General features: G+C 38.8%; 1 protein-coding gene across 1 annotated transcript in view; it reads right to left on the reverse strand.

Moving 5' to 3' along the window:
* The window catches only part of LOC108426212 (transcription factor TFIIIB component B'' homolog), a 32,456-nt gene that overhangs the window by 13,135 nt on the left and 3,780 nt on the right, over nucleotides 1–15,541 (reverse strand). The window contains exons 2-22 of the mRNA XM_017695534.2: nucleotides 15,289–15,534; nucleotides 13,199–13,778; nucleotides 11,173–11,279; nucleotides 10,814–10,870; nucleotides 9,903–10,025; nucleotides 9,035–9,168; nucleotides 8,722–8,816; nucleotides 8,571–8,625; nucleotides 8,160–8,288; nucleotides 7,759–8,022; nucleotides 6,172–6,390; nucleotides 5,800–5,970; nucleotides 4,495–4,612; nucleotides 4,215–4,398; nucleotides 4,035–4,108; nucleotides 3,117–3,429; nucleotides 2,672–2,708; nucleotides 2,266–2,570; nucleotides 2,125–2,161; nucleotides 1,692–1,778; nucleotides 452–1,604 (exon numbers count right to left, since the gene is read on the reverse strand). Coding sequence (XP_017551023.2) covers nucleotides 452–1,604; nucleotides 1,692–1,778; nucleotides 2,125–2,161; nucleotides 2,266–2,570; nucleotides 2,672–2,708; nucleotides 3,117–3,429; nucleotides 4,035–4,108; nucleotides 4,215–4,398; nucleotides 4,495–4,612; nucleotides 5,800–5,970; nucleotides 6,172–6,390; nucleotides 7,759–8,022; nucleotides 8,160–8,288; nucleotides 8,571–8,625; nucleotides 8,722–8,816; nucleotides 9,035–9,168; nucleotides 9,903–10,025; nucleotides 10,814–10,870; nucleotides 11,173–11,279; nucleotides 13,199–13,778; nucleotides 15,289–15,533 — 4,487 coding nt within the window. The 5' untranslated portion in view covers nucleotide 15,534. The remainder of the gene's footprint in view (nucleotides 1–451; nucleotides 1,605–1,691; nucleotides 1,779–2,124; nucleotides 2,162–2,265; nucleotides 2,571–2,671; nucleotides 2,709–3,116; nucleotides 3,430–4,034; nucleotides 4,109–4,214; nucleotides 4,399–4,494; nucleotides 4,613–5,799; nucleotides 5,971–6,171; nucleotides 6,391–7,758; nucleotides 8,023–8,159; nucleotides 8,289–8,570; nucleotides 8,626–8,721; nucleotides 8,817–9,034; nucleotides 9,169–9,902; nucleotides 10,026–10,813; nucleotides 10,871–11,172; nucleotides 11,280–13,198; nucleotides 13,779–15,288; nucleotides 15,535–15,541) is intronic.

Consider the following 15,541-nt stretch of genomic DNA (forward strand, 5'->3'; position numbering starts at 1 on the left):
TAAATGTTTGCCATATGCAAACATTTGAATACCTCTATTAAAATGGTGTTTATGTGAGAGAAAATAAGTAAATAAACTTAAAACGTACTTTTTTCTGCTATTTGTAGCACACAATTTCTACTTATCGAAGCTTAGCAAGTGGAAATAACAAAATATAAATTGTGCCTTAATGTTTGCAAAGAACACATTTTCAGTTTTTTCTCTGAACCTCCCTCTCTTCAGTAATTGTGCAAATAAATAAGTCTGCAGTGTAGAGGAGGTGTCAACTTAGTTTCTTTCAGAAAATCAACAAAATGTATTTTGACCAGAGGCACCTAAACTTTTGTATATGACTAACTGCTATATAATATTATATGCAAATAAGATTAGTGTGATTAATTGAATACCTACATTAAATAATGTTAACAGTTGTGATTATTTTCTAATTGTTGGATAGTTGAAGAGTACATACCTGGGTATAACGGCCTGCTCCACTACTTCCTGGGAATACTCCTTAACTGCTAGAGCAGCCACCATAGACCCCTCTGGTCTCTCCTTTGGTTCTGCGGTTGCCACAAAAGACCCCTGTGATCCCTCCTTGATTTCTGGTGTTACCACTACAGACTTCCTTGATTTTTCCAAGACTTCAGAAAGTTCCACTGGAGACTTTAGCAAGTCCTGTTTCTGAGAATCTGCCTTAAACATTGGTGCAGGTACCTTAGACACCTCTGGTCTCTCCTTTGGTTCTGGGGTTGCCACAAAAGACCCCTGTGAGCCTTCTATGATTTGTGATATCAACACTACAGACTTCTTTGATTTCTCCAAGATTTCAGAAGGTTCCACTGGAGACTCTAGCAAGTCATCTTTCTGAGATTCATCCTTAAACAGTGGTGCAGATACCTTAGACACCTCTGGTCTCTCCTTAATTTCCAGAGCTGTCAAGATGGATACCTGTGATCCATTTCGAATCTCTGTTGTCACTATAGAATCCTGCGACCCTTCTTTAATTTCCAGGGTTGCCAAGGCAGACCCCGGTGATTCCTTCTTCACTTCCAGGGTTTCCAGCATAAGACCCCGTGATCCCTCCTTGATTTCTGGTGTTACCACTACAGGTGTCTTTGATTTCTCCAGGATTTCAGAAGGTTCCATTGGAGACTCTAGCAAGTCCTGTTCCTGAGAATCATCCTTAAAAACAGGTGCAGGCACCTTAGATCCCCCTGGTCTCTCCTTTATTTCCAGGGCTGTCAAGATGGATCCCTGTGATCCCTTCTTCACTTCCAGCATTTCCAACATAAGATCCTGTAATCCCTCCTTAATTTCTGGTGTTTCTACCTCAGAAGCCTGTGATCCTGCTTTAATCTCTACAGAATCCTGAGACCTCACAAACACATCAGAAGATGCCAAAACGGGCCCTTGAGAGCCCTCCTTGATGTCTGGGGTTACTAGCAAAGATGTCCTTGATTCCTCCACAACATATTGGGATGGCAAAGAAGCACAATGTGTCACTGCTTCCGGGAAAAATGTTTCATGGATTACAGGTGAGTGGATAGGATCCTCAGAAGCAACAGTCTGCAGAGCTACCAGAGGTAGAAAACCTTCAAGTTCCTTTGTTGTTGTGATCACATCTGTAATAGTCAACCACTGTTTTATTGCTGGTCTAGAAGCCAAACTTAAATGTTTTTGAGGATGTATGAACAAAATCATGGTCTTACCTTTATCTGTCTTGGAATCAACTTGTGGTTCAGCATTCTCCAAGAAAGATGAGGCTGCTACAATTACTGGCTCTAATTGTTTGTTGACTGCATGTGAACAGGAACAAAGAACAGTCTGAGAAGGTTCACCAACAAGCAGTAATGACAGTTATATACTTACTTTTTCTTGAAAAGTAGTACTGCAACATTACAGTTACTGACAATTAGCATTTTGTTACCAGCCTGGCTTGAAATAAACAAATGTCACTCATTCCTGCACTCAAAACGTGTTACAGGTAAGCAAGTTATGTTGGTAACCTTTACTCACCCTGTAGCATCTACACATATGAGAAAGCTAAGTCAACATAACATTAATGTTTGAGTGGCTCAAAAGTATCAAAAAATATGAAAAAAAAAAAATCAAACAAGCCATGCTGATAGCTTCAGATCTTACCCCCTGATTTTGCTGGAGTTGAGATACGAGACTGGTCCTAAAAATAAGAATACGGATGCAATATGGAAAGTGAGCAATGCAATTCTTCCCTGGATTATCCAAATATGTCAGTACAGCTAAAGCTCAAGTCTCTGTGCTCACCAGTTCAGGCTCAGTTAATCTCATGTCTTCACATTGTTTCTCCTCAAAAGTAACACTAGATGAAGCCATCTCCTGAGGCAAGATCTCTTCTCCATACTCTTCTGCTACAGACTCAACCTGAGCGGCTTCAGCGTTCTCCTCCATGAGGCTGCTGCACTGGAGCTGAAAGGACAGCTCTGTGTTTAGTGATAAATCCAGAGGACTCACTGAGGGGTCATCTTCAAACGTTTGGTCTTGAACATTGAGGATCATGTCCACTTCTTCACGTGATAACAACACCATTGGTCTTCTCTGGAACATGTGACCTTTAGGTGAGAGTAGATTATTATTATTATTATTATTATTATTACTTAACAGAACATAAATAATATATAGAGTATGTGTGTTAATATGAAGATAAACTTACTATCTAAATGATGAAGGCATGAAAATTCAATCAGGTTCTGAAAGACAACCAAAAATATGCCAGTTATTGTTCTGAAACCATTCCTAATGTTTATGTTTAATAAACAGGGGAAAATTAAAAGAAAAGAAATTCCCCCTAAGATGACTTAATAGTAGCTAGCAGAATCGGTACATACTTGCCTCAAACCACTTCTGACAATGTATGACATGTACCATACATTTGTATGACAAAAAGTACGGCATGTCAAACAAACCCACACAGTTTGAGTGTCAGTGTAATGATTAAGGCATGCAGTTTGCACAAAGCTAATTCTAGGGGTATAAGCTTATGTTGCATATTAGCCACATTACTCTCGTAGCTCTGTTGCAAAACTAAAGAAGTACACAGATTTCTGCTTGATTTAACACTTGACTAATGTAAAGCATTAGTTGGCCGCTTTTCTAACCTCATCCAAGGTGTTCTCAGCTTCTGGATCTTCATATTCCTGAGTGACCATTTGCTCTAGCAGAACAGTAGGACTTTGCATATCCTCTGCTGAGGTACTTGGATCATGCTCAGCCTCATCCTGATCCAGTACTGCTTTTCTTTTCCCTTTCTTCCTCTCAGCAGTCAAACTGCGCTTCACTCTTTCTGCTCTTTGCATCCTTATTTGCTGTCCAGAAGAACTCTCACCAGCAGCTGGAGAAGGTAGATTCATAGATGCCTCCGAATCATTGTTTTTTTGTTGAACCTCAGAAAGGCTGAGGAGGTTTTGCACCCTATAATATGAAATTGTTTAAGAAAAGAACAAATCAGTAATATAGCAAAAAAAGTTACTAGGAACAACATGTTATATGAGAATTCCAACAATTTTTACATATTTTTGCATAATTGATTTAATGTGAAATACTCTGTTCTAGAAGATTTCAGAGTCACAGTTGTTCACAGTAGTGGTGATAGGAACCAGACATCTGAAGTGTTTAAAGCCTCTTAATAAAAAAAAAAAAAGCCCTCACAGAAATTTAATACATGAAATGGTTAAGAATGCGTTGCCTCATGTCTGAGACACTGTTCATGCAATTTTGAAATCTATGCACGGAGGTAAATGTAAAATCCCAAGTATATATTTATTTATTTGTCTTTTTTCAGATTTACTACTGTTTTTGGATCATAAATAAAATGTCTATAAATTTGTTGCAGATATTGCAACCCCTTGTTCCAAACACCACCATTGTAAAGAAATTAGTCAATACATTTCTTTACATGAACCATTTCACATCAAACCTGAATGACAAACATTCAGTCAATCTCTCAACTGCCGAATTACGCACTTTAGAAATGTAGAAAAATTGGCAGAATTCACGTTACAGAAGCATAGAAACACCTTGGGGGAGTCCTTTCCAGCACAACAACGGCTTGCTGTTGGAGTTTGTCGGACTTCAAAGAACTGACCTCTTCCTACAACAATTAAATAACTGAAAATTACTCCATAGTTTTGCATACAACATATAATCAACCAGAGACAAAAACATCTGACCTTGTCTTTGACCTCACTGACACACACCTCCAAAATGAATTTGCTGTTATTCTCATTTTGACTCTCGTGAATCTTGTCACCATCAGCAGTTTCTGGTACAGAAACTTCCTTACGTCTTCCTGTAGCCAGATTAGGCCTTGGTTTCTTAACCTGTCTGGTAGACCTTTGTGGACGCTTATCTATCACTTCAGCTGGGACAAGTGTATCTATTCTATCCAACCACAGAACGAGAACAAAATAGGAGATTAGTTAAAAAAAAGAGAACACAAATATGTGAATTTTAACATAAGAGAGGACCTTCAGTTACTTTTTAGCTTTAGATGATTCTCCACCTTCGGCAGTTACTGAAGCTTCAGCATCTTCTGGAATTGTTGAAGCTTCGTCAGCCTCTGCAGTTACTGAAGCTCCCTCATCGTCTACTGTGCCTGAAGAGAACATAGTAAGCTGAAAGACCTCATTTAAAATCCCAAAAGCTGATATTATTGGAGTGGAATTTAAGAAAGCGCAATATACAACATTTTCCTAAATGGAGTTTACTGGCCAAGACATTTAGTGTCTGAAGTTTGCCTTTTCACATGGCTGATGTAGCTAACAAAAATGAAAGTTATGCACACCAATTATCATCGTGCAAACTGCACGTCAAAATGATCGCCCAATTTTGACAGTGGCTAAGCACTTGGAAGTTAAATTCTGTTGAGAGAAACGCTTAAGTAAGATAAATATATTTTTATCCCAACTTTGTTTCTAGCATCTATTGTTTATGAAGAGCTTTGTTGCAAATTTTGCAACTTTCCTTATTTCCCTCAGTCGGAATAGGCCCCAAAAAGTGGTAAATCAATACAAAGACATTCAAATTAAATACACATCTACGTTATTTGAATCAGATCAGCTTTCCAACCTAAATGCATGAAAATTTATGAATCAAAATAAATCTAAATTGTGAAGCATGAAGTACGTAATATTCGTTATTTACATATCATACAACAGTTAGTTTTGGCCACACAAGCTGATTGGTTGAGAAGCGTACTAACCGTGCTGCTATTTTGCCATAACATCACTGGTTTTTCACAAACACTGCATCACTCCGCTGAGACACCATTGCTAAGCAACGACTTTCAAAGCTGTAGGAGATGCTCAAGCCATTTGAGCGTTTTTGCTTCTTATTTTGCCACAAACAGAAACTGGATACTTTTAAGATCACATTTGATCGACAGCCGATTTGACTCTTCAGACTCCGAAGATGAGACTACACTAAATTCCAAAACTGTCAGATGGTCTGAGTGACGATCTGGAGAACGAACTGCTGGCTGTGCACAGCAGTTGCTGGCTGTGATGTAGCAAAAAGCTGCTTGTTAAGGAACATTAAGGCGATAACACACTTCATTCCATTGTGTAAATATATGTACCATGAACAGTTCCACAAAATAAAATATCCATGTTATATTTTACCCTGTGTTAGTCTGTGCCCAGCTCCCCTAGTGTTTTTTGTTCATTTATACAAATAATACTATGCAATTTAGTATTAGAAACCACATAACCAATTTAAGATGGCTTAACTCCATGTGGTTTGTTTTTTTTTGCCAAACTATTCCGGTACATGTAAACAAATTACCATTCTGTGACTTTTTTCTCTTTGTGCACTTTTTCTCCTGGGCTTGTTGGCCTTTTTTCAGGCCACTTTTTTGAGAACATTTACGCTTCTTTGTAGCAGCTGCAGAGTCATCCTCATCCACAATGCCATTTTCTTCATCAACTCCAATGGAATCATCAGTTTTGTTGCTAGCTGTGAATTTAAAGCCAGACAATCAAGAAAAATTGCTCAGACTCAGTATGAACACTTGCTGGGAAAGGTAATTTAGCTTCAGTAAAAGTGTAGTCACGAGATTTTAATTAGTCAGAAAATGATAAATGTCAGCAAATGTTAATGAGGTGGTAAATGTGAAACATCAGTAAATATCATCTGATGTCAAATGCGAGATGGTACCTTTAAGTGACTTTTGGCTTCGTTTGCCTTTGCTTCTTTCATCTGGCGTTTCATCCTGCCTCTCCTCTTCAGCTTTCTTTGAGCGCTTGCGCTTCTTCTTGGGAGCAGACATACTTGAGTCAAGCTCATCATCCTTATCTGCATTCACAGAGTCGCCGTCTGCGTGGAAAAGGCCACTTTCACCTTCAGCATCAGCCTCAGCCCCAGGAGAGTGCATGTCTGAAAGGACAAACAATACCTTTGAATCCAATTATGTGACACACACAAAATCTGTATGATGCACAGGAGCTGACCATCTATATTGAATTTCTGACATTGACAGCATAAAGAGCAGATCATAGTGATTAACCATGCTTGCAGCATACAGTATGTCAAAGAAACATCCATGACATTTAACTATAAACATTCTTCCTAGACCACTGTTTCACTGCTCTGGGCCTGGATGCCCAGTGGCATGGTCATTTTAGTGCTCTCTCTATTTAATATACCACTTTAACTAAGCAAGGGCTTGTTAATAAACTGATTAGTTGGATCAGGTGTGTTGAGCCAAGATAGATTCCAGATAGATGCTACGATGCTGCTATGAGGTTGCTATGGTATTCCTGTGTTTTTAGTGGTGGTTAGTTGGTTGCTAAGGTTTTGCTAGGCCATTGCCATGGTATCTAAAGTTGTTGCTAGTGTGTTACTTGGCAGTTGCTATGGTATCCTAGGTGGTTATTAAGGTGTTCTTAGGACACTGCCAGTATCCCAGGTGGTTGCAAAAGTGTTGCTAGACCATTGCTGTAGTATCCCAGCGGGTTGCTAGGGTGTTGCTAGCATACTTGTATGGTGGTGACATAAGAAGTGTTTCCATAAACATTCCCCCAAATCATTTCTTAAAAAACAAACAATATGAGGAAGCCGAAGTACAGCAGGTTGGCTTTTTCAGGCCAGCTTTGTTAGTGGAGAGGATAATATATGATAGTATAATGATATTTTATCATTAGAGTATCACTTTAATTTGCAATTTGCATTGGTTAGGTGGGCTGAAGTGCTAAAGAAAATATCAAAATTATAGCAAAACTGGAGTTTCTTATTTTGTTATAGTCTGTAAAATATTGTGACAAGTGTAGGTACAGCCATTAAAGAGTGTTCTGGCCAAAACTTCAAGAGAAATTGGCAAAAAATGGCAGTTCTATGTTTCAAAAAATCAAAAACTGTGAATACAATGATTTTTATTCAATATTTCGCACACCATTGCACTAAATTAAGTTAAATGGGACTCATTTTTAATATTGCAGCTGCTCTGCATCCTACAAGTACTAAATATATACATGATATGTTCAGAAAAGCATCTTGTATTGTATGGTCACATAATTTATCATGATAATGATATATGGTCATATTGCCTAGCAGAGATTTTTTTGTATTTAAGACCATTTCTATCAGTTCTATCAGTTTTATAAGACAATGCAAAGGGGAAGTTTTCAAACATAAATAAATAAATAAATAAATAAGTTTTTGGTTAGCAATAATATGCTAACAACTGTAGTAAATATCTGCAATAGGCTGATTATGTAATACATCAAAGACAAATCTAAAACTTACCTTTTTTGGTTTTCTTGTCACGTTTCCTCTTCTTTTTCTCTTTGCCTTGTTCCTCAGATGAGTTCTCGTTATTCTTATCTTCGCTAATGTCATTGGTGCCTTTGCGCTTCTTCTTAGCAGAGACAGAGATATCAGCTTTGTTCACATTGGGAAGACCCTCATTCTCTTTTTCAGGATCCATATAACTTCCATCCTCCTTGTCAAAGTCTTCTTCTGCACCAGAACTGCTGAGATATTCCTCTTCATTCTGCTTTCCTTTTTTACCTGAGGGAAGAATAGACAAGATAAACAGGAGCTCATGTTACTCCAGTAATTTCAGCAAATATAATCACCCCTCTTGCTCTTTAGACTTTTACAGGTAACTTTCATTATTGGTTATAACTCTGGGAAAACAGCGTTACCTCTGGCTTTCCCGCGTTTCCTGGGATTTGTCATGACCAGTTTGACAGATTTTCCTTTTTCTTTATCTTTGGCCAAAACTTTCTCCAGCAGGAAGCTAAAGAACTCCCTGTCATAGGGCCGCTTGTTCCCTTGTGGGAGGGAAAAAATATTTAATTAGTAAAAAAGTATAAAACACTAACTTTTTGAAGTCAGAAAGTTCATCTATACTAGCAGATAATTGTATGACTGTATGATTGTAATGTGTAAAATTTGATATTAGAAATTCAAACAATTTAAAAAAAAAATGTAATTTAAATAAAAAGTTTTTATAAAAAATATTTTTAAAAAACTAGGCATCAAACTGTTCTGTAATTGTAACAAATCAACATTTTGTAAGTGGTATTTACATAAAAAAGTCACAGAGAACTCACTGAATGCTTTATCGATTCTCCATCCGTTTGTTTTCTCCTCCTTCTTAAATTTGTTCTGTAATCAAGGTAATAACTCATGTCAATCATGAAGAATTTAGAAGTTTAAAAATGTTGAAACAAAACAGTAAAGAACAGCCAAAAAAGGAGCTACCTTTATCTCTGCCCGGCTACGGTGAGGTAACAGCTGACCAATGAGAGAGAAATCTGTCCCCACCATGCTGATGGCCAGATAGAACATGTCTGTCTCTGAGAGAGACACAATCAGTAAACATCAGAAATAGAGATTACAAATTAAATTGTTGTGAGCAGCAGTGCAACACCAATTAAACTGACAATAACCAATTAAACTGAAATAACACTGCTCATAGAGAAAAATCACTAATCTGTCTCTCAGCAAAGGAACTGAATTAACACAATAACATTCAACAGGATCCACCATCAAAAGTCAGAACGGTGTTACCAACCTCTAACTGACCAGCTCCTCACATAGTGAAGGTTTCTGAAGCTTGCGTATGTTGTAGTAGAGCCTTGCTCAAACAGGGCCATCGAGCCCTCCACCACTTTGGTGTTTGAGTTCCTCTGAACTCGCACTGTCAAACTTAAATACAAAATGGTTTAGAACCTCTCCCCACTTAATTCAACAGCCGGGCCAATTATCAAACTTAGTTTTCCTCTTAACCCAAATATAGTTTAGCCAAGATCTTGTTTGATGCATTTCTTTAGTTTAGCACTGGAGAGCCACAAGGCTAATGTCACTAACATCAGTTTTCCTCAATGTAATCTCAACAGACAAGTGTGGTTTCTGACACTGTGAAGCAGTTTTATGGAGAGGAGGGATAATGTAATTATTATAGCTTATTATAGATTCTCACTGATTTTAGTCCCATCCCAACCCAGTTTTATCTTGTATAAAACAAACTAGAAACAACCCCATGTTATTTTAATCCCATGTGAACTGCCATGTTGGCCATCATATGTAGAGGCATGCAAAGTACATGATTTGTGGTCCAAATCAAGCAAATATGTTGTCCTACCTCAAGTATGTGATTCCCAAGCTAATGACACCATTGATGACATTTCATTCACTTAAGACAGTAATAATCTCTCTTATATTATTCGCTGCAGATAGATACTGAAGCTGGAGTTCGAATGAGAATTGCCTCGTCCCTCTGCCCCAGATGCACTTCACAGCCTGAGCCACCATAGCCTTCTCTTTGTGAAAATATTTACGGTGAGGAAAAGTTGTGCAAATTTGATTTTTGGTCAAATTATTGCTTTAAAACAGTCTACAGCATAGCAATGAAGATGTGACTGTAGGCAAGGTAGAGCTACCTTTCCTCATCCAGAATAATTGAGCCATCCTCTGCCACCCTGACCTTTGGCACCAACAAATCCTGATCCTCACACTCCTCTTCTTCTTCCTCCTCTTCCACCTCTGGTGTTTTCACTGGCAGCCTGAGAACACAATTGCATGTCAAGGAACTCGGACTATCAATACATTTTCACACGCTGAACTGAATTGTGGTTAAATTAATTTCTATCTTTCAGCTTTCAGTAAAATCTTAGTCACTTGTTTTTGGGAATAAAGTCCCTGGGCTCTGTAATGCTGTCATTGTTAGATGATGCAGCTTCCCATTTGAGATAATGCCTTTCAAAGACTCTTCAGTGGCAATTCCTGACAATATGACAGCTATGCCATGTTCAAAGCCAGAAGGATCTTACCCAATGTAAGACAAAGGTGCCAAACAGGGTTCTGCCATAGAAGAACCACCTAAAAATCCTTTCAATTCAATGGATGGTTCTTTAAAGCTACAATTAGTAAACTCAGGGGATTTGGAGACTTCTCTGGTGGAAATGTGTGATTGCACATAATGTGCAGGAGAACATTTTGCTACATTGGTTGTTCTTCTGGCTCCCTCCTCAAGTGGATGAATGGTGATCATAGTGGAGCTTCGAAGAACCGTTTTTGTCACTTTTGTAAAGGACATGTGTAAATGTGAAGAACCATAATATAAAGGTTCAATACCAACTGAAACTTTTTCCTAGAACCATACATTCAAGAACCATTTAAGAACCATTCGGATTCGGTCATACAGCTCTGCTACTTTGAGGAGAGCAACATCTCTTCATATATGCACATATCAACATATTACCTGTGGCAAAAAGCTATTATACAAAAGAAGAGATCAGTTATACTGGGATCTTGTAACAAATTCAAGCAAACTCATTGTAGTATAGTTTACCTTGGTGATGGTGGAACAACAGCCTCTTCTCCATTCTCTTCACTCACTGTGGAGCCCCTGTTACATTCATGAATGGCCAGATGATTTAATATGCACTGTGTATTTATGTAAAACACAATTCTATGCAATTCAATAATTGTGTACACACACACACACACACACACACACACACACACACACACACACACACACTTCTTCTAAGCCACTTATCCTTCTGGGTCATGGGAGAAGGCGGATCCTATCCCAGCAGTCATTGGGTGTAAGGCAGGATACACCCAGGACAGGTCACCAGTCCATTGCAGGGCATTAATTAAAAATAGCACATTCAAAAATTGGAAGAAAACATTAGAACAATTTACCGCATGGGGCTGGTATTTGGTAGGTAGTATATAAGGTCCCTCATGGTCATCTTACTGCGGTCAATAGGAGTGTATTCCGGCTTCCATCTAATCTCTCTCTTACTGTTCTAAAGCATGAAATGGGGAAAAAAAACACCTTGTATGTTCCAAGAAAAACATACCTTAACATCACAACTTGGCAAAAACACCTGACCTAACCAAGCCAACAGATACTCTTAAATCTGAAATCCACTTGAAGAGATCGATTTTCAAATCAATCAATCGGTCAATCCATTTTTTTTTACTTAACTGCAAGGAAGTACTTTCACATTGACATTAGCTGCTGTGATTGGCTGCATCCATGGCAAATCAGTCATTAAAGAGATGATGTGCTAGTCCTCCTGATGTCACCAGTCAGAATTCTAGCACAACCTCTACACTGCGCACAAGCAGCTTTTGTCTGATGTAATTATAATGTTACAGTAACAATAACAATGTTCCTGACTCAGCTTCCCTTTGGTGAGCTTTCTTTTTGTCTCTTTCTGTCTGTTACAGAATAGACTTTAAGATACTATTACTAGTCTATAAATCACTCAGTGGTGCTGGACCAGCATATTTATTTCATATAATGCAGCGATACAAGCTGAGCAGAACTCTCGGCTGCTGAAGGTTAAGACTAGACATGGTGAAGCAATGTTTGGCTACTATGCCGCTCTTAAATGGAACCAGTCAACAGACAGCATTGGAAGAGCCCTGATACTAGACACTTTTAAATCCAGGCCCAAAACTTTCCTATCTGAGCAGCTTTCAGTGCAGTTTAAAACACTGAGGGCGCTTACACGCACTCAATAATGCGATCATAATCAGATTTCTGAAGTTATCCGATTATTCAAATGGTTATCTAAACAGCATACTCCAATTTCTTAGATCAGAGAAATCCGAGAAAAGAGAGCTGGGTTTTAGATCAGTAATCAGATTTCTCAGTGCATGTAAACTCTTACTCTGATTTATTTCTGATTTCTCAATCTGCACATGTGCAAAAACAGACTGCTGTACTGAATGCAAGCAAGCAGCATTGATGACATGAGATGACAGTCAAATGCTTGACGAAATTAAGGATTTAATCATTGTACATCATCTAGAAGATGACGATTCATAGTTTCAGGTACAGTGGTGCTGTAAAAAAAAAAAAAAAAAAGTGGCAAGAAGTCTGACCACTGCCTGACTTATGTAGACCCAGAGTTCCACATTATCTGATTACTCAAGTGCATGTAAACACACTCACTGTTAGCATTTTCTAGCCCTTTTCCTTTGTAATGGCACTTTCTTTAAAATATCAATTTAACTTTTAATTTTCAATTTGATTTTTTATTATCCTAATTTAATTCCATTTAATTTAATGATTTTCTCTTATAAATCTATTGTTTTAATCATGTTTTTCATTTCTATTCTCCTTTATCTTTTTAAATGACTATTTTCTCATTTGTAAAGCACTTTGAATGACAGCAGTGCATGAAAGGTGTTCATAAACTGTCCTTGCCTTTTTATTTCATGCATCCAGCCAACAGCTAGTAAGACTGGCTTTGTTGCAGGGATACTAGATTACAGTAGAGACTGCGCTCACAAAGAGAAAAATGTGTGCAAAATGTACATATTCTACTAAACCTACTACATAAAAAAGTCAAGCCAAGCCTTGTTTACATTCAATTTCTAAGAGAAAAAACTGTGAAAAGCCAAAATTAACACAATACTAAATCACTTTCAGTGCATAAAACTGTGCCTGTGAGCTTCACACACAAAACTCTGCATACAGGCGGTTGATAAATGAGACCCCTACCAGGAAAGGCGATATTTTGTCAAGCCCTGTTGGGCTGTGGTTGGGTAGCAGACCCCTAGTTTAAACCACATGCCTTAACTGTGAGAAAACCACTGTAAGGCACTGCCCATCATGGCTTAATGCTCCAACTGATTTTCTCAGAACATATTAACATTAAAATAATAGCAAGCTTTGTGACTTCTAGAACAAACTGGACAAAATAGATCTCACCTTGATATCTTTCCTCCGTTCAATTTTCATCAGTGCCTTCAGTTTGAGGGCTCTCAGGATCTTCTCCTTGTCCGATAACATTTCAGCCACCTTTTGTTGAGACCCTGGCTCATCAAACCGGGACAGCTTCACATAGCTTGAAGGCATTTTTGATTCTGATGTACGACATTTATGAGGCTCTAGCTTCTGAGAAGGTTGCTGAGGCACTTGTCCAGGCTGTGGTGATGGTGGGGAGTGCTCCATTGACGACCTCTCATGGATTGGAGGCTTGGAAAGGCCAGAGGTTGAAGGAACACATGGGGAAGACGGTGCATGTGATGTGGAAGACTGTCTACTTCTGACAACTTCTGTGGGGGCTTTGGAGCTTAACATGCTGGATTCAGTGAGACTGACAGAGTTTACAGAGCCAGAAGCTTTATCTTTGGGTAATGCTGATGGTACAGATCGAGGCTTTCTGGCAGACTGTTGAGGTGTGGAATTGGTTTTAGGCCCAACAAGTTGTGGGGTGGCAGAGACCCTCATCCTTCTCTGTGAAACAGATGCTGGGGTGGAAGTACAACTTGAGCGTGCTCCATTATTTCTACATCAGATGCAAAGCAAAGAATAATATCAACAGAATGTTCAGTGTGCTAAGTGAGGCCAGTTTAACAAGACAAGATTGTAACCCAGAAATTGCTTTTTTAGTTTAGCACTGGTGCAATGAGGCTAATGTAGCCTCAAAATTCCTTTTAAATAATGATTCCATTTACTGGCATTAAAAGTTATCTAAAACTTATCTATAAATTCATTAGATGCCATTTATAAAAGCTGACAAAACTATGTTGCATTGCCTGCAGCTACAGTGCTAAACTAAGATAGCAAACTTCTGACTTCAGATATGTCCTCACTAACTGGCTACATTAAGGATCTTGACAACTGGAATTAAATTAGATTTGAGGAACAACTTGGGGTTTGGTGGATGAGGGTAATTGACGGAAGTCCAGGCAACTGTATTCTGCTTACTAGTAAATAAATGTGGCATAAAGATGTAAACACAGTCTTTGCTCTTCGTTGTACTGTCCAATATGCGCAAGAGAGATAAAAGGTTCAGACAAACCTCACGGAGTGGAGACTGAGCTCTGAATTAACAAACATACTCTCACTTGCACAATATATTAATATATTCTAATTTTTAAGCCACTATATAAATATTGTGAACATCTTGGTTCGAATAAATTTGTGAGAAATGTGAGCGTTTGTTGTCTGTGTTCATGACGATAAGTAGCATAGCTCATTTCACATCTGAGGGTATATTTGTGGTAATTTAGGGATTAAACCAGCTGCCCCCACCTCAACTGGCCTAACCCTGGTTTGCTGATGGTATGTCTCATATAGATGAAGCTCAAGTTAACTTCTTATTCTCATCCCTTATTCCATTTTCAGCAATGTAGCAGCTACAATCCAACACCTGTGTGGGTGCTAGAACGTAGCAGCTGCACTATTCAAGGTGGAATGGAAATTTAAATAAAGCTAAAATCAGCCTTGAGAAATTAGCACATCATATTTACCACAGTGCTGTGAATTTACTACTGGCTGACACAACACGCAGTGCTCTAAAGAGTTTATTGCTGCTTTTTCGAGTTATCGATGAAACAGTCTTCACGCTTTCAAAGAACACAAGTAAGGTAACACAAAAAATAAGGTGGCACTAAAGACATGAATGAAAAAGCTACTTAAGAAGGATGGGGACATATCTGAGCATGCAGGCAGCGAGAAATGTTGACTGTTTACCTTGCCAGCATTTGATGGTGGCATTTACACTGTCATGATTGCCACATTTACAATAAATCCTTCTGTCAGCTTTCATTTTGTCACTACTTTGCCACCTTGGTCGTTTTTGTCTGAGAACAAAAGCAGTGAAACAGTACCCTTCCTCTAGTCATGAAATCCAATCACGAGCGGTCACTGCAGACCCAGAAAAATGTTTGGCATAGCTAACTACAACTCACTGCACACTTGTGATATGACTGCTTGAGATGGATGGTCAAATCTTCCCATACTTTACATAAAAGTTCAGACTGAATGGTCATCAGCAGGCAAGAAGCACTTACACATCAGCTGAAGTTTTCTCTGAAGGTGAGTTGGGGGCATTTTCAACACCCACTGCCTCTGCCAGCTCATCCACTGGTGGCTTTGGCTGGGGAGAGGGAGGTGGTCTGACCGCTTCCTCAGCGGTGACTGTGGGCGGGGTGCAGTTTCCATCTGCAGGAGTTTGTGAGGGCTGCTGTCCAGCTGGAAGGCTTCGACCTCCAGGCCTGAAGTTAGGCTTAACGCTGATTCTCGCTCTTCGCATCATTCTGAAAA

This window comes from Pygocentrus nattereri, chromosome 20 (genome assembly GCF_015220715.1).
Source record: "Pygocentrus nattereri isolate fPygNat1 chromosome 20, fPygNat1.pri, whole genome shotgun sequence".
Classification (NCBI taxonomy): domain Eukaryota; kingdom Metazoa; phylum Chordata; class Actinopteri; order Characiformes; family Serrasalmidae; genus Pygocentrus; species Pygocentrus nattereri.